Source organism: Numida meleagris, chromosome 2 (assembly GCF_002078875.1).
Source record: "Numida meleagris isolate 19003 breed g44 Domestic line chromosome 2, NumMel1.0, whole genome shotgun sequence".
Classification (NCBI taxonomy): domain Eukaryota; kingdom Metazoa; phylum Chordata; class Aves; order Galliformes; family Numididae; genus Numida; species Numida meleagris.
In genome coordinates, this window is record NC_034410.1 from 74,540,704 (window position 1) to 74,566,258 (window position 25,555).

Consider the following 25,555-nt stretch of genomic DNA (forward strand, 5'->3'; position numbering starts at 1 on the left):
TAGATCTGATATCCAGCAGAGTGAGCGAGGTCTGGAATCTGCAATCAACATTATCTACTTAATGAATGTCTTTTTTCTATGCAATCCTTTCCTGCACTCTTAACAAAACATTTGTTCGCTTAACTGTTATACAATTCTAAAGATTGAAGATTTCGAAGATATAATAAATGCCTATTATTTTTTTTTTTTTACTCCTTGATACTTACTAGATATTTTAAATAATACATCTTCCTAGAAGACAAGTAACAACTACAAAATTATGTTGACAAGTTAAGATATTTGCTTTCTGGGCTGTCATCTCTTGTCTTTCAGCATCAGAATAAAACAACATTACCTTTTGTGACTGACGAACTTTGGTCAGACACAGAACGACCAAGATCAGCTGTCAGAACTAGGCACTTCATGGAACACACTTTCTGCTTTCATAATCTTTCTTATTACCCTTCTTTGGATGATTTCATTTCAGACAGTTCAGACATTAAGTAGCACCCAATATATTCATACTGAGCAATGAAATATGATTTTGCACAAATTAATCAGCTGTAAATTAGAAAGGCTTGCTGTTTTGAACTTTGAAGCTCACTTCACCTCTGAGATGGCTTTCCAGCTCTAGTTGACAAACAGACAGGATTGTTAAATGCTGCTGAAAAGATCAAAATCGTAGGATCTCTAGAATCTGAACTATGGGGTACCAGAAAAACTTTGAAAGTTGTTTCACAGGAGCAACTAAAATGAGCAGATATTACTAAAGATCTACAGGGTCCAAATGATACTGAAGAGTGCAAAAACTCTTCTGTTAATCCATTTCTGTAGGCTAAGCACTCAACATTCAAGCAGCTACCCCTGCACTTCCCTGATGGTGGGTCATCTCCTCTTCTTCATTAGGACTGTGTAAAACCTCCCTCTCTCTAAGGCTTGTACAGCAGCTTGTGATGCCAGACGTGCACAAATGCCAGACTCATGTCTGCTGCACGTGTCTTAACCCATGGAGTGTACAGAATTAATCATATCTGATGCTCACGCAGTTAGTGCGACATATTGCATATATTTGCAGACCTTACAACTCCAGAGGGCAATATCCTCATTTGTTAAATCATTCAAATAATCTGGAAGTTTTACTGCATTGTAGATAAAAATACATAAAGAAATGGATTCATATTAAAAAGCCCAAGTTGCAAAAATCACTAGAAATCTAGGAAATTTAAGAGTGCTTAGCCCAAGTGCACGAAGGCCTACCTTAATTTTTCTAAGTCACACATCTATTCTTCCTTTTGAGAGTGTTTTGTTCTTTGGTGCTGTTGTTCTAGGGTTCTTTTGTTGATGTGGTTTTTAAGAATTCATGCCTCAATCAATACCCACAATGAACAATACTTAAAAACTGAGATCATCATCTACATTTTTCCCCACTCTTCTGATTAGCATATCCCCCAGTGCTGTTTACAGATCTTTAATCAAATTCAGCACTTGAGAAAGAATAACCACTGGTGGGGATTGTCTGAGGAACATTTCACAACGCAGGGGAAAAAATGAAATGAAAGCACCCCACCAACTTTCCCTAATTTTTTGTAACCCCTCTGTGTAGCAAACACTATCTTGAAGCTTCTTTCAAACAATAGAAAGCCGAGTTACAGACTGAAGTCAAAAGCATCCTATGGTTTCAAGTGCACAATCTAAAGATTATTTTTTTCTTATTTTTTTTTTAGCTTTCAGATTAGTTAGCTTCATAATAGGTTGCATGTTCAGTACAGTTCACGTTGACTTCAGTCACATGCACAGGAAACTTTACAAATCAGACACTAATGTGGGAATAAACAAATAGCAGCTGCTTCTTATCAGCTGAGGTTCAGATGATGAGCAATAACATCACAAAGGAAGCCTATGGAAGAGGCAAGAACAGAAGTCACTTCTGAACCTGCATTCAATCCTGCAAATCATGTTGATTCTAGCACTTGCCTTCTCTGTTCTTCAGTTTCCATGATCAATATAATTAATTAATGCTTTTTTTTAAAGCAATATGTCAAACAGAAACTATACTAGTTTTACAGTGCTCTGCCCCTTCTTCTCCCCAAACAAATGCTAAAGGACTATGTCCACTGGTTTGATTAATAAATGTAACCTCTCAAAGACAAAAACAGTTCTCACTCTCCCTCAGGAGTCTGTCAGGCCCAGTGTTCTTCATATAACATATATTGTTCAGTACAGCCTACTTCACTTAATAAAATCTCTGCTTTCAAAGGTAAAGTCCCCAAGCTCCAAAGGAAATTGGATTTATCAATTCTGTGTTTAGAAAAAAATACATCTGTTAACATTTCCAGGATTTCAACCCCTCAACCAAGGAAGAAATGCTTCAGTGAAGCCTAACTGCATTTTTATCATAAAAAAACCGCAAAATTTATCTTCCCAAATGGTTAGAGGATACAAGAAGTCAAAAATGTTTTCCAATTAAATCCTTCAGATGTTTTTAATCATGCTGTGTTCAGAAAGTTCCTCCTGTGCATGCTCCCAATATAAGAAATACAAATTCTCCCTATTTTAGGCAAGCATATTAATACAGGGTCAGTATTAAACGAAAAAATTTGTGATGTTCTAGCTGGGATGGATTGAAAAATCGAAAAAAAAAATATGGGCATATTTATAAAAAACTCTTCAAAGACAGAATTTTGTTTTGGAAAACAAGTCTTCCCCAATACCATTTTCTTATTAATTTTGTTACTACCAATAAAAAGCTTTTTGAAATGCACCTTTTCTTCCAGCATGTGCTGAAACACCTAATGAACTAGCTATTGTTTATTTATTGTAATTCATATTGCTTTCTGTTAAAAGACTTCAAATAGCTTCAAATAAAGCAAACAAACATCCTTTCTAATAACAAACTACTCTGTGAGCCTGGAAAATTCACTGAGCCAAAGGACGAACTACAGCACAGCAAAACCTTAAAAACTGTCAAAAAAGTTACCAGATTTTTATTGCACTCTTCAGGGGCTCATTCTTCCATTCAAAGGAAAAGCAAAGTAAGATTTCAGAATCCAGCTGTACTGAAACAATAAATTAATTTTGTCTCTGCTAGCCTGGAAAACTCAGATAAGCAAAATGCAGAAGTTCAAACAACTCATTCCAATGCCAGGGCACATGGATGTGCATATTTAGCTCTTCCATCACCGAGCCTGATTTTATCATGACTTCTTACTGCAGGATTTCTCAGGAAATACTGATATTACACGCAGGTGGTTTTTGTCACACTTTCAACACATGACAGGTGTAGATTTTCTTATCATCAAAGTTTGATCTAATATGATATGCAACTTTGTTTACCAAAACATGACTTGCCTAAATCTCTTCCCAGTCTTCTGCCACATTTTCACTTAACGGAGACAACTGCTGTTTATCATAGAATAGATAGCATGGCTGTAGGATCCTAAAAGCTCTATGCTTTATCTAACTAAATATTAGAAACCAAAACAAAGTAAGAACACTGAAGTGTCCATTTATAAAGTACTTGCTATTACCCAAAACTCATGCTGCTGACAACTAGACTTCATTTCGATCATTTCTTACCTTTGTGGTTAAAGATCCCTTCCATCTCCATACTACTGCGAGAGTGAGCGATACAGAGCGACCCACAGGGGACCAGGCCTTCTGCAGCTGGGGACCGATCTGTAGTTCGAACCAGACACCAGTCAGGTTTGTCATGGGGTCGCTCCAGGACCTCCACGGTCTGCCCACGGCGGATTGTCAGCTCATTACTGTTGCAGGCGGTGAAATCATGGATTACCACTGTCAGTTCGCACCCACCAGACAACTGTGAGGGAAAACAAGAACAAGAAGCCAGATGAACGCTCGTTATCAAACCATCCGTCACGCACCATTACCTATTTAGGATTCCTGGCAGGGTTCGCATTTTGGATGAGATAGCAAGCTTCTGGGACTTTCCACATCAAGAATGGATCATTTCAAAATCAAGCAGTTACAATGCTTTCAGTACAGATTTTTAACTCTGCTTGTCTCTGCCTATGTTCAAAATACACTGGTTGTGACAGGGTTGGGTGGAGGATTTAAGCAGTTTTTCTTGCTAGACTGCTCCTTAACCTGAAAGTTGAAGTAGCATCCACTTAAGAATATGTCTTATGGCTGATAACTCATAGCAAAAAGCCAGATATTAGTAAATATGATCACTATGAGATTTTTCATCTTGCAAACACAAGGCAGAATGAGAGGTCTTTTTCAAATGAGCTTACTAACCCATTCCCATGCCATTTACAGTTCTCTCTCACGTCACAGAATAACACAGTATACTCCACACATGAATACAAGAATCAGCATAAACTTCTTCACATAATATTCCCAAATACTTTACTATGTGATACAAAATCCACATTAGCTTATAACTTCCGCCTTCTTGCCATTTCCCCAAATAAAACCACACAAACTTGAATTAAAAGCATGCAAGCTCAGGGTTTGCCCCCCACTTCCAAAACACTTCATTAGAACTCTTTATTTTTCCCTAAGGTTATGTTTCCTCTTTGTTTCATCTGCTTTGATCTGAAATGAAAATTATTATATAAACTTTGCGAAGTTTCCAAGATTGCTCAGTGCCAGAACACTCGTCCAACTTAACTAAACAGCCTGGGAATGCCTTCTCCTTCCACGAAGCAACAGTGTTCCAGGCTACTTCAGATTTTAGCATCTGAATACTTTGATGGCCCAAGGTGCTTCAGTGCCACATTCCCATTAGAACCCAGCCGGTGTGGCCTTCTGTGGATTCAGTAGTTTGGACCAAGCCAGTCAATTCCTCCAGCTCAGGGAGGTAATCCTGCAATCCTCAACTTGGACAAGGGAGGACAAACACTCTCTGAGAGTTACAGTCACAGGTAATATAGAAGCATGTGCTATACCAACAAATCAAATTATTCCTGCCATTTTATTGTTGCCTATTACATTTAGGTTCTTAAATGCCTGCTGGCTACATCCCACAAGCTGTAGGAGAAGAAGATAACAGCCTACATTGTTATTTATTAGTTTCCATTAAAAGCCTTGTACCGAAACATCAGACAGAATCTTTGCTATGATAACACTATTTCTTATCAAGAAAGACTTTTAAAGCAGATGACAGCAGAGATCTAATAAGACTAAAAGGCTAATTCCAACCTTCTCCTTACTCAAGCCTGCAACAACAGGGTATAACTCCTAGTAGGCAGCCTAACTCGAGAGCTTTCCCATGGTCTATGCTTGCTAATCTCAATGGCTATCCTTACTTGCATTCACACACTCAGAATAAAGTTTTCTTTGGGGGAATGCAAAGGCTAACAAGGACAGAAAAATCCTTACACAACTATTGTCCAGAGATGGTAAATCAGGTTCTACCCATTTTGACCCGGGCTAAAAATTAATCATGTTAATCACATCTCTTCTGATTGTCGCAACACCCAAATTATGATAGCCACATTTTCAAAGCATGCTACCTTCTCCCTCATTAAAAACTTCCTTTTTCCCTTTCCCCCCCTTTCTCCATATTGTATTAGTTTTTAGTCCATGCAAAACTATGCCAAAGGGGAAAAAGTAAGAGCTTTCCCTTGTTTTCTGGTACTGATTTATGTTACAGCCTTCTTCAGACAAACTAAGGAACAATTGAAACCATCTGGATGGCTGATGGGGACTAAGAAAAAGCTGACAGAAGACGACTTCAGAGACCAAATTTTTCCCAGGGAACTTCATATACGTCCCCCCACCAGTGCAATCATCAAGACAGTAACAAGTAGACACTTTCCAGAAATTCCATCTAGTCATTGTATTTTCTCCTAAATATCTACAAGAATATAGCTTTGGTTCTCTGCTTCCTTGTCTGACCCTTCACTTCCCTGCAAAAAGAAATATACTTTGCCAACAGTGCAAAGCCCGTGCTTTTTGCATGCCATATATTAATGCTTTTGGCCTTAATATAGATGTTATGTCTTCTCCTTCCCTTAATTGGGAGGGAAAAAGCAAAAAAGAAAAAACAAAGATCTACTCATTAGCTACTTTTTTAATAGTGTTAAGCTAAAGGAAAAAGCAAACAAAAATCAACAGTAGTTATCAGAAACTACTAAGTTACCCCCAAAAATGCCAGTAAGACGGTGTGGGAATTAGACATCCTGGCTGATCAGTACTCCATTTAAATTCCTCATTCCATCACACTTAAGCAAGCAGCATGCAAGGCACTTCCAAAGTTCAAGTATTAATTCTTCCCTGTTTTCAAAGACTCTAACATTATTAGATGCAGTTTAGTACAGGACTTCTCTGCTGCTGTCTAGAACACCTACACAATGGTGTGTTCTACTCAGACTACATTTAAGTTATCACCATGCAGAACAAACCTAAAAAAAAAGTATTTATCAACTTTCTCCTCTCTTGGGATAGTGACCATTCTTCATCTCCACAACTGTAATGGCTAGGAAACAGTGCTTTTCCCTTTGTTTCTTTGCTCATTTTCTTTCCAGAACATGCTTTCTGAAAGCAGTTTCCTCCTCTGCACTGATTAAATGCAGTTGGACAGCAAGGAGTGTCTGGGATTATGTTCATTGCTCAACAGCTGTTGTTGGACAGCTTTGGCAAGGCTCTCTAGGCTAGCTGGAGGGAAGAGAAAGAGGCACAGCAGAACAAGGAAACTGATTTGCACCGAAGAGAAAGGAGTTGCAAACCACCTAAATAAAAATTTAGACTGAACAAGGGCTTTATCCGTCATTCTCAAGAAACTCTTTATGTAAACTGAATTAATCATGCATGATAAAAATAAATGAGGGTATGTCTGAAACATGGAAACTGGAGAGACAGAGACTAGATGAGAAACAAAAGCCAGACAGAAATAGAACAGCAGATTAAAAAAGGCGTAAGGTTTAATTAAACAGCTTATCATGGGACACAGTGTCTTGCTGTTGCTGAAATTAATGTTAACCATCTATGTTCATCTCACTGGGGCTTTTTAATCACTGCTGATTGTAGAGAGGAAAAAAAAATAAAAGGCATAACACACGACTTATATACACAGATTCTTAACGCAGGTTTGCAGAGGCCAGAGATACCGCATCAGATCACTATTGACTGACTTCTGTCAAATACAATGGCCTCTACATGTTACCTCACTTAAGGACTCCTTATTCCTGCCCCATGGTAATTTTACAGTAAGGAGAAGTGGGAAGAAAAAGAGCAGCTAATAAACTTTCTTAATTATTTCAGGTGTGAAAAATCGATAACTTCTTTTTAAAATAGAACATGGGTGTCTTCTTTTCTCCCTCAGTGCACTTCTTTCTTTCTCAGAGTATTTCTCTTTGATGAGACTCAAACTTGGTTTCTGACACTGAGGAGAGGTGTATGCTCAGAAAGACATCTGTTTTTTTGTTGTTGTTGTTTGTTTGTTTTTAACTGAAGTATAAAGTTAGTTTGTTTTTATTTTTCTCCTGGCATGAGTTTTTTCAGCTGGTAGAACTTGGTTGTCTCCTGCATCTTCAGTGGTTTTTCTATGGCCAATCTTTAAGAAGCAGGAGAATGAAAGACAAATTCACACAGAAAGCAGTAGAAAGTGCTACCAACTGGGTATAAAAGACAATTCCTTAAAAATAAAATACTGCTCCACTGACCATGCAGAGCAGCTAGCATGATTCCTGCTACTTAGGATAACACCGTATGATGGCTCTACTTAAAAAAGCCTATCATCTTCTCAGCTATCAAAATAGTTTGGATTATTTAACATTTCTGCCAGCTCAGTTAACAAAAGCAACAAAGAGATCTATCAGACCTACACTGCTTCCTTCAGCTTCCCCATTTCATTTCCTATGCACTGGATCAAGTTCAAAAGAAGATGCCAAAACCAGATCAAGATCTGAGGCTAGGAAACAGCTGAAAGGTGGAACAAAAGGCCAAGTGTCATCTCTTTTATTTATTAGCCACCTAAAATGGTGTCTACACAGCTACAGAACATGAATGGAAGGAATGCTGTGGAAAGTGAAGGGCAAAATATTTACTGAGAAGAGTACAGTAAGAGCACTCATTTGGAAAACTGAGGTATTTTGATGGAGTAGGGATCTCCCTCTCAAGAAGCTTACATTTTAGCCTGGACTGTGTTATACTTTCTAATACTTCAGGATAGGTTGGTAACATCTAGTCCATTCCTTTTTCTTCCTCCAGAACACAAGCAGTTGCAGCTACATGAATTATGATTAACATTTACTCAAAGTTTTTGCATGACTTCCAATTATGGACATTCTCTAGCCTTCAGAACTAGGCTGCTCTAGAGCTTCACATTTCAATAGACACAAAAAAAAGTCACTGCACTGTGTAATCTTCAATTAAAATGGAGTCCTTTAATCTCATCTCATCCACTGAAAATACGTATAAAAGACCGGTCTGTAATTCTGCTTTTCACACAATTGAAGGCCTTAAGTACTTCCTTCTACCTTTTTATTTTATACTTATCAGCTCCAACTCTTTATCTTACCTTGTAAGTTATGTTTGGTAGATCTCTAATAAGACTTTCAGCTTTTCCTGGAACTTTTCCAGCAGCTCATTAATTTACTAAAATTCTATATTTAAAACTGGATGCAGCGCCTAACAGAAGCCTTACAGGTGCTCAGTAAGGAATGAGGACATTCTGTCCATCACTATAGGGCAGTTTCCCCTCTCTTCATATTTGTATCAGACTCAAAATTACACACAGTTTGAAAGCCTCTAAACTTCTTGAAATCTATTCAATAACCTCACCATTTATATTGGTAGATAATCAGTTTCACCTGTTCACTATAGTTCAAATGAGTCCCTATTAAACTGCCTGGTATTTTGCCAGTTCATTTCTCCCTTTACCAAGATGTTTCTGAATGCTAATTTCATCTTTCAATATAGTTTTCATATGACATGAAATTGGCATGGACGTTAAGTTTATAAGCAGTCTATTGGATCATCCTGTTCATTACTGAAAAGCAACATAGACAACTGAAGTGAACAATCAAAACTTTCAATTCTATTAAAAAAAAACAGTGGAGAAGAAAAAAGCAAATTAGAAGTTATTTTCTGTTGTGAAAGCATTTCCGATTAAATCACAAAATGGGATGTAAAGAAAGAAGTTCATCTGCACAATACTCAACCACTTCCAAGGCTAAGGAATTGTAGTTCTTTCTAAGCAAATGTCTGAAGAGGAAAGAAAAGATTTTGGGGGGGATAAAAGATTTCACTCCTTGTATTCTTCTCCCTGTATAACAACTAGCTCTTCCAATCATAACATTTTTTTTAGAAAGAGTCACTAGTCTGTACATGTGATTGGGTAAAACAGAAAGGTTTTACCTGGTTAGTGGTATTAGCTGTTTGACACCGTGTTTTCTTATGCACAGCAGTGGACATCTGAACAGAAGAATGTTCAGCAACAGCATAATAAATGATTCAATGCTAAACATTTTTACCACTTGCTTAATATTATTTTACATTAGCTGATATTTTTAATGCTTCTGAATGTGAAAAACCATCTCAGCTTGAGATCTGCTCCAAATTTGACTGAGGAATTCCACTGCTCTAACTAGCAAGCCACATCAGGAATACCCCAAATCTAAAACTGTTTTGTTTCATCTCTGCAAGGCTTTCAAACATACCTTAAGCTCTCACACTGAAAAAAACTATCGTCAATTTTAACTCCCAAACAGACTACAGATAACGAATTCTCAATGTATGAAGTGAGAAACTACTTCAAGTTCAGCAAGGGCCAACATATCCTACTTACTTCACAGTCTTCTGCCTCTTGTTGTTCCTTAACATTTTAAAAAATTCTCCTCTTAATGTGTTTAACAAAACAAAACATACAACAGAAAAACTAATCGAAGCTATTCTAATTCACACACTTGAAAAGAATGCACAGACAGTAAATTTCTTCCTTGGACACATATAAAACATAGCACAAGAAACTTTCTTGAGATAGCCCAGTTCCAGTATGACTTGGTCTGTTCTTCTTGTCAAACAAAAGTCTAAAAAGAATCTTACACACTCATACACCATATTTGAGTGAAAACTCAAATATAATTTAAAAACAAAATGGAGCATACTAATCAACTTTAAAACAATTTGTCAGGAAAATATTGAAAAACTTTCTCAATTCCTTCTTCCTGTCTATTCCTAAGCTTTTAACTTATAAATCCTGTTGAACAGGTTGTTGGCAAGTCTCTTCCTCATGCCAGACTGGAAGATAATTCTGAAGGCACTTCACTTTGCCAGCTTTCTTAGTTATTCTTATACAATGCCTGAGATACAGCTGTGAAGGGCCATAGGAGGCAATCCATGCTATTTCCCTCTAAATAGTGCATGATAAATAACTAAGGAGTGGCAATGGTTGTGCACGGTAGGGATGAACTGCATCACCTGGGTTGGAATTGAAGCACAATCCAGCCGAATTGTTCACACAGCTTGACCTCTCAGTCAACGATTGGGGAAATCAGAGACAGCATGTCTTGGCTTTGAGTGTGATAGATGATCCCAAATCTATGCTAGTCAGGGACTGTTCAGAGGAGAAATCTAAACATGGATTTTAATAACATATCTAAACTTCAATGCTTTAAACTATTTGTCAATATATAGATAGTACATTATTGTAAACCACTGAATAGGTAGGCAAGAACACAAGAATTAAAATAGCAAGAGTTGCTGAAAGACTCTTCTCTTGCTCAAAGGAATCATTTTTCCAACAGAAGTCCATAGATGAAGCAACCACCAAAACTACAGACTGACTTCAGTACAAACATACCAGGTCAATACAGAAGATATTTTTGACAAATACAAGAGCAACCCTAAGCACTTCTTACCTCTTTTTTTCTGTCTTCCTCTTTACAAGCAAATATTAAAAAAAGAATTTAAGTGACTTGCAAAAATATGGAAAACAAACTCTTAGATGACTGTGGGAATTGTGAAAATGTTTCTCTGAGAACCTAGTCATCTAGTTGCCCTGTAACATACTGATTACTTAACCTGTGTAGTATAAGTGGCTCATCAGAGCAATTTTACTGATGAGGTAATACAGCAAAAAACTGTGAATGTGTTTTCAAGTTATTTACTAAGCAGTTTCTATCTTTTTGTTCACTCTCCTATTCAGTTAGCTATCTCTACCTCCATGCGAGGCCCTAACACTTCTCACTTGCCAGAATCTTTCAACTCCAAAGTAATAAGCGCGTGTTTCACACATGAATTTTCACTCTTCTGATGCCCATCTTTCTTCTACTCATGAGAAGCTCTATCTGTGGTATCATTATGAGACAACCCAGCCAGAATCTACATGCAAAGATGGAGGAAAGGAAACACCAGTACTGGTATCATATGACACCTGGACTGGTGGGTTACCCCCCTTTAGTGTGGTGATTTTCAGTACCTCTCAGGCAGATGCATGAACACCACATAGTATTTTTGCTTCACAAAAGTAACCACATGAAAATCACCAACCCCAAGTTCATAAAAAAAAAAAAGATGGTAGGCTTTAGCGTCATAGAAAATAAAGGTTGGAAAAGACCCTCAGGATCATCTAGTCCAACTGTCCACCTGCCCACCAGTATTTCCCCACTAAACCATGTCCCTGAATACCACATCTAAACATCTGGAGGTGTTCAAGAAACACCCTCAACCATTTCCCTGGACAGCTCGTTCTGGCGCCTGACCACTCCTTCAGAGAAGAAATTTTTCCTAATATCCAACCTGAGCCTCTCCTGGAGTAACCTGAGGCCATTCCCTCTAGTCCTATTGCTTCAGAAGGGTTAAGACTGACATCATGAAAAATTCTATGCACAGCACTAAATTTTATGCAAAATATAACTTTACATCACTACTCTGGACAACTGGCAGAAGAAAGAGAACAAAACAGTCTCAGTTTGGAATAAACTGAATTTCATTAATGACCTATTGGATGCAGACCATCACCCCTGCTCCCCCTCTACATTCAATACGCTTTCTCTACTGCATACAGCTATTTGTAAAAGATCAAGTGCTTCCATACTGCCACTCTTAATGTACTAATTTCAGATGCTAACTCACACTAAGGAATGAATCATTAGAGATTATAAAAGAGCAGCACCCGAAAAACTTACCTTATCACTGTCTAGCGTGTTCTGTGAAGTTCGTGAGGCAATTGAAATAGTATCAGGTTGGCTGCTACCATCTCCCTGACTGTCCATGTCCTCTCCATCTCTGCAAATAATTCAGTTTTCATTACAATATTAGCATCAGGTTTTTAATGTGTTAGATCCTACTCTATACAAGGGGCACCTAGATACTGCGATGAAATATACTAGCTAGACAAAATAACTGATGCAAAGATGAAGCATTCAACACTTAATTCTTTGTTCTACACATGTTCTTTTGTTCAATGACTACATCACATGGAATTTAATACAATCAGCCAGTCAGGACTATGGCATACAGTCATAAGAAACATAACCAAAGCTAGCAAGCAGAATTCTCAGTTACACATTTTAAGCTCTGTCGAAGGATACCAAGGACCTGAATATGAGAAACACACACAGAATTGCGAAAATCTAAAATGTACGGCTATCCTGTACTGCTGTTTCAAATCCCTTCTGTAATGGCTAAATCTACACTAGCCAGGAACTGTTCAGAACAGAATTCTCAACACAGTCAGCATTGCAGGAAACTGGATATTAATTATATGACAAAACTGGTCACAATGACTCCTGGTTCTGTCCAATTCACTGAAAGCCATTAGAAATTCAACACTACAGAGGAAATAGTGCTGCTGAAATGGCATACTTAGAGATCTCTGACTACTTAAAATATTAATTACCTTCTTCCTTTCTGTTTTGTTGTTGGTGCTGTTTTCGGGATGTGGATTGGCTCTTTCAATGCTCCTTTCAGATGAATGGTCCTTTCTTGTATCACTTCCCGGATGTGTTTAATCCAGTCCTGTTTATTCTCTATACTGGATGCCTTTGATATGTAAAAGAAACAAAAACACCAGAATAGACTATTATAGCTGAGAGAAATCCACAAATATCTTCAACTAATGAATACCAAATGAAAGACTTAAAGAAGGATTATGTGAATCATTTTTGAAAACTTGAACAGAAAAATGGAAATAAAGGATAGTTGTCTTTATTTTGAACCAACAGCACTACTTTATGCTTGTCAACATTGCTCATATTGTTAAAAACTACTTTATTTAAGATTCAGATTCTTTTATAACTTAAAGGCCCAAGAAGGCTGAAGCCTTGTATGCACCACATGATAGACAAGGTGAATTGACTTACTTCAGGAATTTCAGTAATAACATCCTGAATGTTCTGTTGTTGTTGTTTTTTTTTTTAAATTCATGCCATGTACTAGGTCTAACTTAATATAATAATCTGCTATAAATGGAAGAACAGTTAACTTATATTGTGACACATACACTTCCACAACACTATTTATGCATTATTCTTCCCACTTTTGGAATTAGCAGAAAGCTAATTTAGGGATTGTATTTTAATCACTGTCTGCAATATACTATCTGTATTTTGGAGATATCCTAGAAAAGATTTGATATCCAGTTGCCCAATATGTAATATGATTACTGAATCCAATTTAATTTTGTTACTCTACAACTGAAACGTTATTAAATATAAGCATTGTTGCAGATCTAAATAAATTATTATATGTAAACTCTTCTTTTAATTGCTATCTTCTGAAGGAACTAGCTTCTAATATACTGTAAACATTTAATAAATGGGAAAATGAAAACATGATTGTAAAGGTGTAAAAAAAGTTGAAGGAACAATGAACAGCTAGGAGAAAGATCTTTTCTTTTACAAACAAAAGTATTTAATAAAAGAAGCCAAATACAGAGTGTTAAATCTTTTAGCTAGCGTTTTTATGAAATCTACTTATATTATTCATGTGCTGTTCTCCACCTTCGAAAACAAACAAAAAAATCAGCACAACTGTTGAAAAGCTTCACATACCATAGAAATTATCTAAATACCCTACGCTCGAAGTTGAGAACAGAAGAGAACAGGAACATTTTAAAGTGATCTTAGGTAGAGCATCCTTGAAAACAAAATCCTTTTTAACATTCTGTTGTGGGAAGATCACTTCAGATTGCAAAGCAGCGTCTGTGAAATTGTGCAAGTATAAAGACTGAACAAATTATATTATTCAGTGATGTTAAATTTCATTTTCCTGCATTCATCAAGTGATTATATATATAAACTGATGTGAACTTCTCCTTAGTCTGGAATTCACTAGGAAAATGTATAAATGTGAGTGGCCGTTTTAAAGTGACATTATTGAGTAATCACCAAAATATATCCGAAAACAAACAAGTTTATTCATAGGTGTGTTAATTGGTAAATGGGAATATGAACTTTTTACTCATCTCAGCACAACTAAGAGACAAAACCAAAAAGTTTCAGTTGACACAGTCCTCAAAATATGTCAAATTAGCTATTAAACATGAAACAGTAGGCTACAGGTTGGCAACAGCCAAATGAAAAATGGGTTTAGTGACTATCCTAGTGACTATCCCTAACTAGGCAGGGAATTCTGCTAATGTCTGTAACTTCCCCAGATTTGGAATTTAAAGGAATTTAAAGGTATTGCACACACTCCTATCCAAAGGCAAAAACCTTCATAAAAACCTGCAGAGCACATAAAACATATTACAATGTCGCCTCTGCCGTCAACTCACTTTAGTTAGATGTACATCACACCCAGTTATATACAAAGGAAGACTACCTGTCAGCAGTTGTCCCTCTCAAAGCAGCAGAAATCATCACTTGTCCTTCCTAACAAGCAAGGACAACTACAAGACTGAGCATATCCATATATATTCACTACGCATATACAATAGAATTACCTTGAGAACAATTTTGTTGTCTGAAGTTGGTGTTCTTCCAACCCACAGAGCAAACTTGCAGGGATCTCCTTCAACATGTTCTGTAACACCCAATTCAGAAGTCTGGAATTAAGAAAAAACTGTGAGGACTCCATGGTAATTTTTTGTCAGGAGACACGAAGGGATGCTACTATTCTCAATAGTTCAGCTCTGCTATTTAAAGAGAGCATTAGAAGCTTCAGTCTAACTTCAGAGCTTCAGAGAGAATTCTTTAGTCTGGTGGAGGTGGTGAGGCCTCTTCAAAAGCAATGACTGCAAGCTAAGCACTTTTTACAGTAAAGTAACTATATAATATAGTACTTACAATCTTAAATACTGAGTTGCTTATTTTCCATTTCTGACTTAAAAAAAAGTCTTACAGCTCTAAATAAAATAAATAGAAATGCTTGGTGAAAGTTAAACACTGGTATCTCTCTTAGCTAATTTTTATTGGGGACATTCATTATTTATTGATTTTTATGTTTTTCTTCAGATAAGATATGCTTAAGAATTCTCTTGATATCCTCTAAAACTCTTTTCTGCCAAACGAGTCTTTCACAGTGTTTCATTCTCTCTGAAATACATGAAAAAAATAAAAAATGCAGTTTCCCTGGGGACAACTACATTAACAATCAGTCTCCGGGAATGTTTGGATGTCAGACCTTTATAGTCAATTATCATTCAAAATGTTTTGCTTTCCAACTGGAATAACATCTCAATCATGTGAACTGGTTTCTAGTTGAACAATTCATACAGGCTCTGCTCAAAAAAAAAAAGTTACAAGTGAGAAATACAGCTCAAACTACAAGACTCCTCCCTCCAAAAGATAGCTGCTAAACATTTTTCCCTCATGCACATAATCACTAGCAAGTACACAGATTAATTACAGGAGATACTAGATACACAGTAACTGAGCAAGGGTAGTTTTTGTCTCATTTGGAATGTCAACTTGTTTTTTCTTGCTGGTTGTGGTTTTTTTGGTGTTTATTTGTTTTTAAAGAAAAAACATCTACCCTTTCTTCTTTGTCATCTCATTTGGCAAAATGGACAACTCGTCACTAAAAATAGATTGAGCTACTTAATATAATACAAAGAAAATTTGTCTCACTGTACTGCCCAGAAAAGTCTAAATGGGCAGGACAGTACGATTTTCATGTTTTTTAGAGACATGGACCTGTTGGAGTGTGCCCAGAGGAGGGCCACAAAAACGATCCAAGGGATGGAACACCTCCCCTTTGAGGACAGGCTGAGAGAGCTAGGGCTGTACAGCCTGGGGAAGAGAAGGCTCCAGAGAGACCTGAGAGCGGCCTTTCAGTATCTAAAGGGAGGCTGTAAGAAAGAAGGGGACAGTTGTGACAGGACAATGGGAAATGGTTTCAAACTAAAAGAGAGGAGATTTAGACTGGATATAAGGAAGAATTTTTGTAGTTGTTTTTTTTTTTTACTAAGGGTGGTGAGGCACTGGAACAGGTTGCACAGAGAGGTGGTGGATGCCTCACCCTTGAAGACACTCAAAGTCAAGTTCTGAGCAGCCAGATGTAGCTGTAAGTGCCTCTGTTCACTGAAAGGTCATGTAGTCTAACTCCCTTGAACGGTCCCTTCCAACTCAAATGATTCTATGATTCTATTTGTTTAAGGTCTAGTAAACTTAGAAGCTTTGAAGACACTTGTGAATGTTACTAATTCAGAGACAGTAGATGGTAATTGCAGTAGAGGTCTATACAATAGTGAGTGGCAAGGATTGTTCACTGTCCCTTTCAATGCTGGTAGACATCAACTGAAACTAGCCAGAAGGAGTCAAGTTTGAATGCAGCGTACAGATTCTCTTGCATTTAATGCATAACTGGGCAAAACATCTCTGCCAACATGCACTGGAAAGTCTGCATGAAGTCCAGGAACACGGTCATGGACGAGAAACTCATTTTGGGTTACTGGGTGCACAGAAACCACATTCAGGTCAGGAAGCCCCTAAACTGCCAATTACCAGTGACTGGGAGAGTATTCTGGCAAATTATCAACAGCCTGCTTTTTTTCCATGGCCCTCCCAAGGAACTTGCTATTGGTCACTTTATCACTTTCCAGAAGAGTTCATTAACACATACTTCCTACTAATAGAAGTCATGGCACTGAATATTCTGTACAGAGGAAACCATGACAGTAATTACACCCAAAATACAAGAGTAAGTCTCGCTTTCTTAAAACTACCTTCCAGAAGCGGGAGATAGTATAATGTGCAAGAAAGATCTTCAGCTAAAAAAAACTGATATGCTTTCATCATGTTTATGAATGCATTTTCTACAGATTAAGCTACAAGAGCTGCTATAGTAAGTAATCTGCACTACAGGATATTTTGCCAACATGGACAAAAAGGCAAAAATATGTTTGTATTTTAAAAATGAGGTACAATATCAGTTTTCAATATTTCCAGCAACTTCTCTAGACTCTACAAGATTATTTGTTCTTTCCAGATAAACTGACATAACAAGCTTATGGGACTGACTTTGCAGCTCAGCATCCTCTCCCATGTAATGCCTTGGCAGCTGATGCTACCTTCCAGTACGCCAGAAGATTTTTTTTGTATTTCAGGTTCTTCAGGGAACCAAAGACATGACAACAAAGCTTCTGCATCTTTGTTACCTACTAACTACCTTGTATCAAGAAGGACAACAGGTGTTTGAAATGAAATAACAGAACATGAGACCAAAAGAGGTTTTTGAACCAACCTGCTTTACCAGTGTGGACATGGAGGTGGAAAAGGGAAAAGAAGGAGTGAGAAGGAGCTGAAGTAGACAGAAAAGGCTCAGTATTTGTATCACCTAAATTTGATCATACAACCCAATAGAATCAATAGAAGAATAAAGTCCTCTTGAGTAAGAGGTTGACTAATTGTTCTAAATAGTCTATCATAATAACTAGTCTTGTCCCCAACCGATGCAGAGCAAACCAATGGAGACTGACACTTGACAAATTCACTTGACTGTTGCTAAATTTACAGAGTCTGAATACTGCTCTCACCCAAAGTCATCCAATAAGATATGTGGATTACATTTGTAAAGCATACATATAATGTATGCAAGAGTGGACTTTTTTTAATTTTTAAATGGGAATGCACAAATTCTCATCTTTACGTTCTTTCAGTAGACCGTAAGAGCTATCACTTACCTTGTAAAAGAAAAAAAGATTACCATAAGACAGTTAGCCTCAGTAGACAATGTGGAATGAACTTCCACAACAAAGAGTTCTTCTCTTTACGGACCAATATGTGTAGAACATCCACTGGAATAAATCTTTACTAGTGCTATTACTGTAACATGATTAGTAAATTAGTGAGATAAAGGCTTTCTGTAAATTCCCTTCAACCTTCTGTTTTCTATATCACACCAATATTAATATAAAGTCTTCAGCAGTTGCTTTTGGCCTACTTTTTTCTCCTCAAAAGCATGAGAAAACAGAAAAGTTGGAATATTCAGTTTACATGCTGTACTACAATAGTTGTTGCAGTTCTTCAGGCAAGTTGAAGTGATCTGAACATAGTCATAATCATCTTGTCAGTTTTCTAAATATGGTTACTTGTTCTCCCATACTTACAAACAGTTTACTCTTGTAAATGTACTTGCTCCTTCCACTTGAGTCCTTTACTTCTTTACTAAAAACCAAGGACATCTCAAAAAGGAAAAGGTGCCTCTCTCTTCCCTTTCGAATTAGAGTTTTGGGGTCCCACACTTGGAAGGATTCTTGAAGGATGAGCTCTCCCTGAGATTCTATATTTTCATCAAAACCTAAAAACCCGGGGAGAAGAAAATATCAGCAAGAAAAGTTGATAATATGAAGAGATTAAAAAGCACAGCTTCTGTTCATTAAGCAATTAATCTATTTTTTTTCCAAATACAGCTTGCAAAAGATAGAATTCCAAGGAAGCAATGCTAAAAAAAAACAAGCCTTGAATTCAACATTGTAATAAACGAAATGAAGCTGTAGCTCAAGCCTATGCCTAAATTTAGAAATCCAACTGTTAAGAAGTTTATCAACTCTTTTGGCAGCATTTTACCAACAAATGGAAGCTCTGTTGGCTTCTCGTAACTTCTTCTGCAAAGAAAATTATTTTTCTTAAGAGGTTTTCGCTACTGTAAAAAGTGAACAGCTTGCTAAGACACAGCAGATAACATTCGGACAACAATGGCTCCCAAATGCCATCTCTTCTGCTGATACAGCTTCCCTATTGTGCATGCAACAAGCATGCAAACATATTCCAGTAGAGAATAAAAAAAGATGGCAATGGAGCTGTTGCCAGGTGGACCTGCCTGCCACCGATTCACTTTGCAACAAAGAAATAGGAGATGGATTATTTATCTTGATAACAAACAAACAAAGATGAAAGTTGAGAATACCAATAAGTTCAATTCTAGCAATAGTGCTCTCCCAGGTTAATACAGAATTTTAGATCTGCAGGATAACAGAAGTTAGTCTTCCATACTCTTTTGAGTGGTATAAAACTGCATTCTGAAGAGATACTGCTTGCTAATAGTCTCAACAGAAAAACACCATCCTTCTCAAGAAAACAACAGTTCTTACTGTTCTAAAGAGGGAAAAGTATGGAGAACATCAGATGCAAGTTGCTTCAGGATGTTCATTCAAAAACCTCCAGAGACACAAAGAGGAAATGTGCTCACTCACTATATTTGTTTAACATGGAATGACTCAACTGTACATGCATGATTTGTTATAAAACCAACTTATGTAAAAGATTAGTATATTCTCCAGAGTCACATTCTCCGTGTTAGAAGATCATTACCAATTCTGGTCAGCATTTATACTAACAACATCTCCTGAACAAAGCATTTGGAATGGATTCCTCAGACTGACCAATATTCCTGTTGTTTAAAATCAGGGAATATAGATGATCTAGGGCATTCACATGACGAAGAATCATATGTCAAACCAAGGTGCTCTTTATACTAACTTGCACGGTACTGCACATTCCATGACAAGCTCAAAGAAAACATAGAGAAGGAAAAGCAATGCTGACTGAAAACACCCTACAGTAAGATTTTTTCTGCAACTGCAAGTTAAAGTGGCTCTGCTTTTACCTTTAAATAAATTTACTTTGCCAAAAAATACCCAGTTCTATTATTGAATGTATGATGGCACCATCATACATGATAATGTGCCAATAGCAAAATGGATTTTGGCAGAAAGTTGTTCTCAGCACATAGAAGCAATTACTTCCAATATCAACTGTCTGCCATGAGCATGATTATGCTGTTCTGGCTAAGACTCACACTTAAATTGGCTTACGCTGACTTTTTACTGCCAGAAAATAAATTTCACTTCAACCAGAAGTCTGTTAAGGAACAGGCAGCAAACAGATGTGAAAAGAACACATTTCTTGGAGACCATTATTTGATACATAAATCAGAAAAATCAACTCTAATGCACTTACATTCCTCTTATAAAGAAGTTAAGGACACTGCTTGGAAAATTTAGCTGAAGTTATTGTATCTGACCATTAACTTAGCAGTCTAGTAGAAAACTTTTATTAGTCTACATATTTTTCAAATCTGCAGTGGCAGAGATGTCGAGCAGGATGGAAGAATATTTTTAAAAAACAATCAACCACAATTGTGGTTGTCCACCACAATTTATTTTCTTCAGTAAGTCTGCATTTTATTTACCTCCAAATAAAAGGTATAAAATACAAACACAGAGACGAAAGTCTTCATGTTCTTCAGATCTCCTCAATGTACAGTAACATAAGAAGTTATTAAATATGACTGAGTTAGAAGATTTGAATCCTACCTTCCAACATGCTGAGGTGCATGGCATCATTGGCTCGCTTTGGCACACTAAGCATCACCTCCAGGCCATCCTTAATCTCACCTTTACCTTCTTCACAGCATGTGAGCAACTCCTGCAAAAGATAAGCAGACATGAGCATCCTGTCTCTACATTAATACGACACACAATTAAATGCTACTTCTAACCTGCACAGAATCATTTTTGGCACATAAAATCTACTTAAATATAGTAACTTAATAAAAGTTACTCCTCCAATGACATGACAGCATATTTTGTACTTATCAGTATCTGTTCTTCATAGAGCAGCCCAAGCTTTTGGCTAACCGCCTCTGATTTAAATAATCTGATTAATAATAAATCTTTAAAAAATACATTAAGGACATTTTTTTTCCTGTAAGCACAGATGCAGCTATTGGATGTAGCACTAAGTCAAGGCCCAGAACAACGCAGGTGCAAAGTCATGAAGCTGGTGTAAAACAGGACAGAATAGAAGTATCTGTATGTAGCCATCACTCCACTGCACCAAAGGCCTGGTCTGTACTACTGCTGATAAAAGGATTTACATTGTTTCATTTCCAATATTCAGTGCTGTACTCTATTCTGTTTTCAAACAGTTGAAAGCATCTTAAAGACAAAACATTTTGTACATGAACAACCATTAAATGATGGACAGAAGTTAGAGAAGGGAATGTGCTGAAATGTTACAGTGGAATTTAAGGTGATGCAGTTCAGTGCCCATTCAAGATACAGGAGCTGATATTCAAATTTCCTCACATTCTTCGAGTGTTTGAATGGTATCAAGATAAAATGTAGCTTACATGACCAAAAAAACATATTATGTTTCTTCTGCTATTGTTAATTCACTCAAGTTTAAATTCCTTTTCAATGAGAAAGCCAAGTGATTCCTACTATTATCATAATTGCACTTCCATTTAACTGCCAAAAACATCCATCATTGCAGCAAAACAGAACAACGATGCACTTAAATTTTGGACAACAAAATACCAGAAAAATGCAACTAAATGTCCTCTTAGAGAGGTAGAAGTAGTTTCAGTATTATGTCGAAAAAGAAACAGAACTTCTGAAACTGAAACTGGAAATGTTCTGCCACCATACAGGATTTGGGCTCTTCATCCATTCATGTTTCATGCCTCTTATATTGTAGAAGAAAAGAAAATTCAATAACCATCAAATTTTACACCCATTTTACTATGCAGCAAAGCCATCTGGCTCTGAAATGACTGGTGAAATCAATCTATCCTATTCCTTCAATACTGCATCACCTAAGACATACTTAGATTCAACAGTTGTTGAAATCCGTCCCCAAAACTTCTAAAACATGACAGCCTATCTCTGCAAGTTCTAACTTAATCAAGCTGCATCTTTTTTTTTTTTTTTTTTTTTTTTTGCAAGGGGAGAGCAGACAATAGTTTCAATTAAAACAGTAGATCCATTTCCATCCAACACTACCTGAAATAATATGGAATGTTTTTCAGAAGTTTTAAAAACAATTACCCCATGGGCATTGTTAATTAGAAAAGGGGACACATACGTCAGTTACAGTTACTTTTGTAAGCAAATACTACAAAATAAGCAATGTCATCTAGTAGAGATCCAGCCCAGTTCAAGAGCATTGCTGCTCATCCAAGAGATCTGTCCACTGTGTGAAGGCCGTACTACAGGTTTTGGAAGGTTTCAGTTATTTTAACAGCTACTACGTAACTTGACATTACTAGGCAACATTAAAGTAACAATTGTTGTGCAAGTATTTGATACACATAGGTACCAGCTTTTTACAGTAGGTAGTACAGCTAATGGTTTGTGAAGAATTGTTGCAGAAACCATTTAAAAAATACACCATTTAAAAAAAAAAAATAAAAAAAAAATACACCATTTAAAAAATACACCTGTTCATGCGGCCATTACTTGTTTGCTCCAGAAATGCTAATGATATTTTCTAAGTAAACATTAGTAGAGAGATATCTTTTTGATTTACAGAAATCTGGACAAGAAGTTTCTTATTTATGCTTTCTTTCATGTTCAGTGCTATTTAACAAATATGACTGCTCAGGATGCTGTAGTCTCAGAGCAAAGAGTGAAAAAGCCTTCCTGATTTCGGAAAGAGCTTTGCTTGCTTATGAGCAGCAAAATCACACAAAGAAGTTTTAATTAGTACATACCTTCAAAAGAAGCTGATATTTTGTTATCCTCTGGACAGGTTTGATAAGGTAAGAAGAGATAGAGTTGGCCAGTCCATGTCGCTGTTGTATCTCCTATGCAAAAAGCAAACATTTGAGGACTTGTGAGCACCAACACGCAGATTAAAGCTTGTTCTGTTGACTATGTGGGAGACATCAGCCAATATTTCTATTTTAGCAAGGAGGAGTAAATAAATAAATAAATAAATGACAAGATGACAATACATTTCAGCCACAGGAAGTGATTTGACTGTGCATTTGCCTGCTCACTTTGTATAAACGCATCCAAGGGTACACGTGTAAAATGTTTCAACAAATCTAAATGCAAATAGCAGGGATGAGGGACACTAAACAAGTGGCGACAATTTTAATTTATTTTTTTAATTAAGACCTGTAATTCTTGTGACTTTACCTTCAGGAGAGAAAAGAAAAAAAAAAATCTCAGTGTTCCAGGGAAAAGAAAGGACTATAAAGGCTGAGGAATAAGTTTTTTTGGCAACATCTGCAAGTTGAACTGATAGTTACACAGCATTTTTCCCCAAGAGCTGTTACAGAGCCACAAGGGGGAGCAAGAAGTAACATTTTCTAACCAAAGGAAAGAGATTACACAAGAGATTGAAAAGAAGTAGGAGCCACTTATAAACAAACAAACAAAACAGTCCTCTAATAAGCTAAAAGAGGAAAATATAATTATGTGATGATTTCATGGAAGTATTACAGATTTCAAATACCAATTATGGTTGAATTTCAAGGCCAGCATTTGCCATTTATTACAGTACTATATGTATTTTAACCACACAGTTTCAAACAGCAGGTTGATGCACTTCAGCTACATGCTTTCAAACCATGATTACTGTATCAGAAATTCCCAAGATGGGAATCAATGCAACCCCTTGAATTTACATGTGTACAGTCAGATCTTCACTTCTCTATTCTACCTAAAGTGGATTAGGAAATTGAGAGCCCTGGATACAATAGTAAAATAGAGGGATCAAAGGACATTGCATCAGAAATGGTGGCAAGAACGTGTTTCTAGTACAAATTAATCGGAGCCCCTGATTGTTTTTTAAAGTAGTATTTACTAAGTTTTTTCTTTGAAATTTTTTGGTCATATCTGCCAGTTATCCTGTAGCCCACCTGCTCTTGTACAACCACTGAAAACTAAACTTCAGGAGGCTTCACAGAAGTACTTTACCTTTAGAATCTCAATCACCTTAGTGACAGACTTTTGAAATTAACAGAAAGAGCTTCAGCAGTATTATTATTCTAATGCCCCCCTCTCTACTTCTATAAACAACCCAAAAAAATGTTGGTGTCACCACAGAACTAGTTGCTCAGGACAGGAGAGGTGGAAACAGAAAGGAGTAGAGAGCAACATTATTGAATCATCTATAAATGTGGGCTCAACCATACCACCATGCCCTTCAAGGTGGCCAAAATCCTCTAAAAACTCTAACAGCTGCTACGTTTTGGTCTTCTCCTAAGTGGAATGTTACACGTAGACCAAATAACTTTTGTGGTTGGTTTAGCAGCTATGAACAGTGCAAGTCAACTGAATTACCACTGCAATCAATTACAAGTTAAAGCTGCTCCAAGAAATTTAACAAAGATTGTCATTTTTATTTTGTACAATGTAACCTAAGCAAATTAAAACGCTAAGATTTACAGAATGTGCTTGAGAGAACTGGAGATTTATGTTCTGGCTGCTGCTGCCCAAACCTGCTTGCGCTTCTGAACTGCTGTGATATGACAGTGACTTCTAACATTCATTTGACAGATTTAAGAGACCAACTGAGGAATATAAATCAATGGAGTAAGATACATGATTGATTTTCTTAAGTTGACAGTAAATTGCAGTATTAGTAACAGGAAACTTGCACATTCTTAAGAAATAAGGCACTTGACGTTAATATAGGTACATTATTCAAAATAGCAAGACATATTTTTAAGATGGACATAAAGTACTTACATCAAAGTATGCTCCTGCGTGTTCTAATATTAGCTGGGTAGAATCTGGCTTATTTTTACAGTAAGTAACATACATTTGGAACTTGTCTGCCTGCAGACCAAAATGAAAATTTATACAGGTTATCAGAGAGCATAATTTCAGTCTCAAGAAGGTTTTCTACAGTTGTCAGAGAACTTATCTCTGTCTCTAGAAACTAAGTGACATAGGACTATTTTCCAAGTCTGGCAACATAATAAAATGTATCAGACAAATGAGACTGAAAACAATGGTAATGTATGTGAAAGTAGATAATTCATAGCTAAAAAAAAAGATACTGAACTAAACAAAAACCCACATACAGGTTTAGGCAACCCACGTAAACTTCCAGAGCAGCTAAGCACTGACACTGGAGAGCAACACCTTAATTATTTTCCAGTTAAAGATACACAAGTTTTTACTCAAATTTCAAGGAATAGTTACTTTTACAGAGACTCAAACTAAAAAGGGATTTAAGAGCAAGTATCCACCCCTCCATGCTGCCTGTCTCCCTTATTATTTCTAAATGCAAGTCTGAGTACATTACCCATGTCACGAAGCAGTGTCCAACATCTTCTGGTAATTGTTCATATTTTTCTAGCTCCTTGAGGAATATACTATGGGTAGGAAAAAAAAAAATCAGTGTAAGGCACATGAAATATTTTCATTAAAGCAGCTGATATTGATCTATTGTCTGTGAATGAAAACAGAAAACTTACTGTA

The 25,555-nt window shown here is 36.7% G+C and overlaps 1 protein-coding gene across 4 annotated transcripts in view; it reads right to left on the reverse strand.

Annotated features, from left to right (window-relative positions):
- The window catches only part of TRIO (trio Rho guanine nucleotide exchange factor), a 242,915-nt gene that overhangs the window by 63,429 nt on the left and 153,931 nt on the right, over positions 1-25,555 (reverse strand). For all 4 annotated transcript variants that reach the window (XM_021385426.1, XM_021385427.1, XM_021385428.1 and 1 more), the window contains 9 exons: positions 25,380-25,449; positions 24,818-24,907; positions 22,831-22,923; positions 20,651-20,762; positions 18,443-18,633; positions 14,837-14,938; positions 12,791-12,933; positions 12,078-12,177; positions 3,556-3,799 (listed from right to left, as the gene is read on the reverse strand). In XM_021385426.1, the coding sequence (XP_021241101.1) occupies positions 3,556-3,799; positions 12,078-12,177; positions 12,791-12,933; positions 14,837-14,938; positions 18,443-18,633; positions 20,651-20,762; positions 22,831-22,923; positions 24,818-24,907; positions 25,380-25,449 (1,145 nt within the window). The remainder of the gene's footprint in view (positions 1-3,555; positions 3,800-12,077; positions 12,178-12,790; positions 12,934-14,836; positions 14,939-18,442; positions 18,634-20,650; positions 20,763-22,830; positions 22,924-24,817; positions 24,908-25,379; positions 25,450-25,555) is intronic.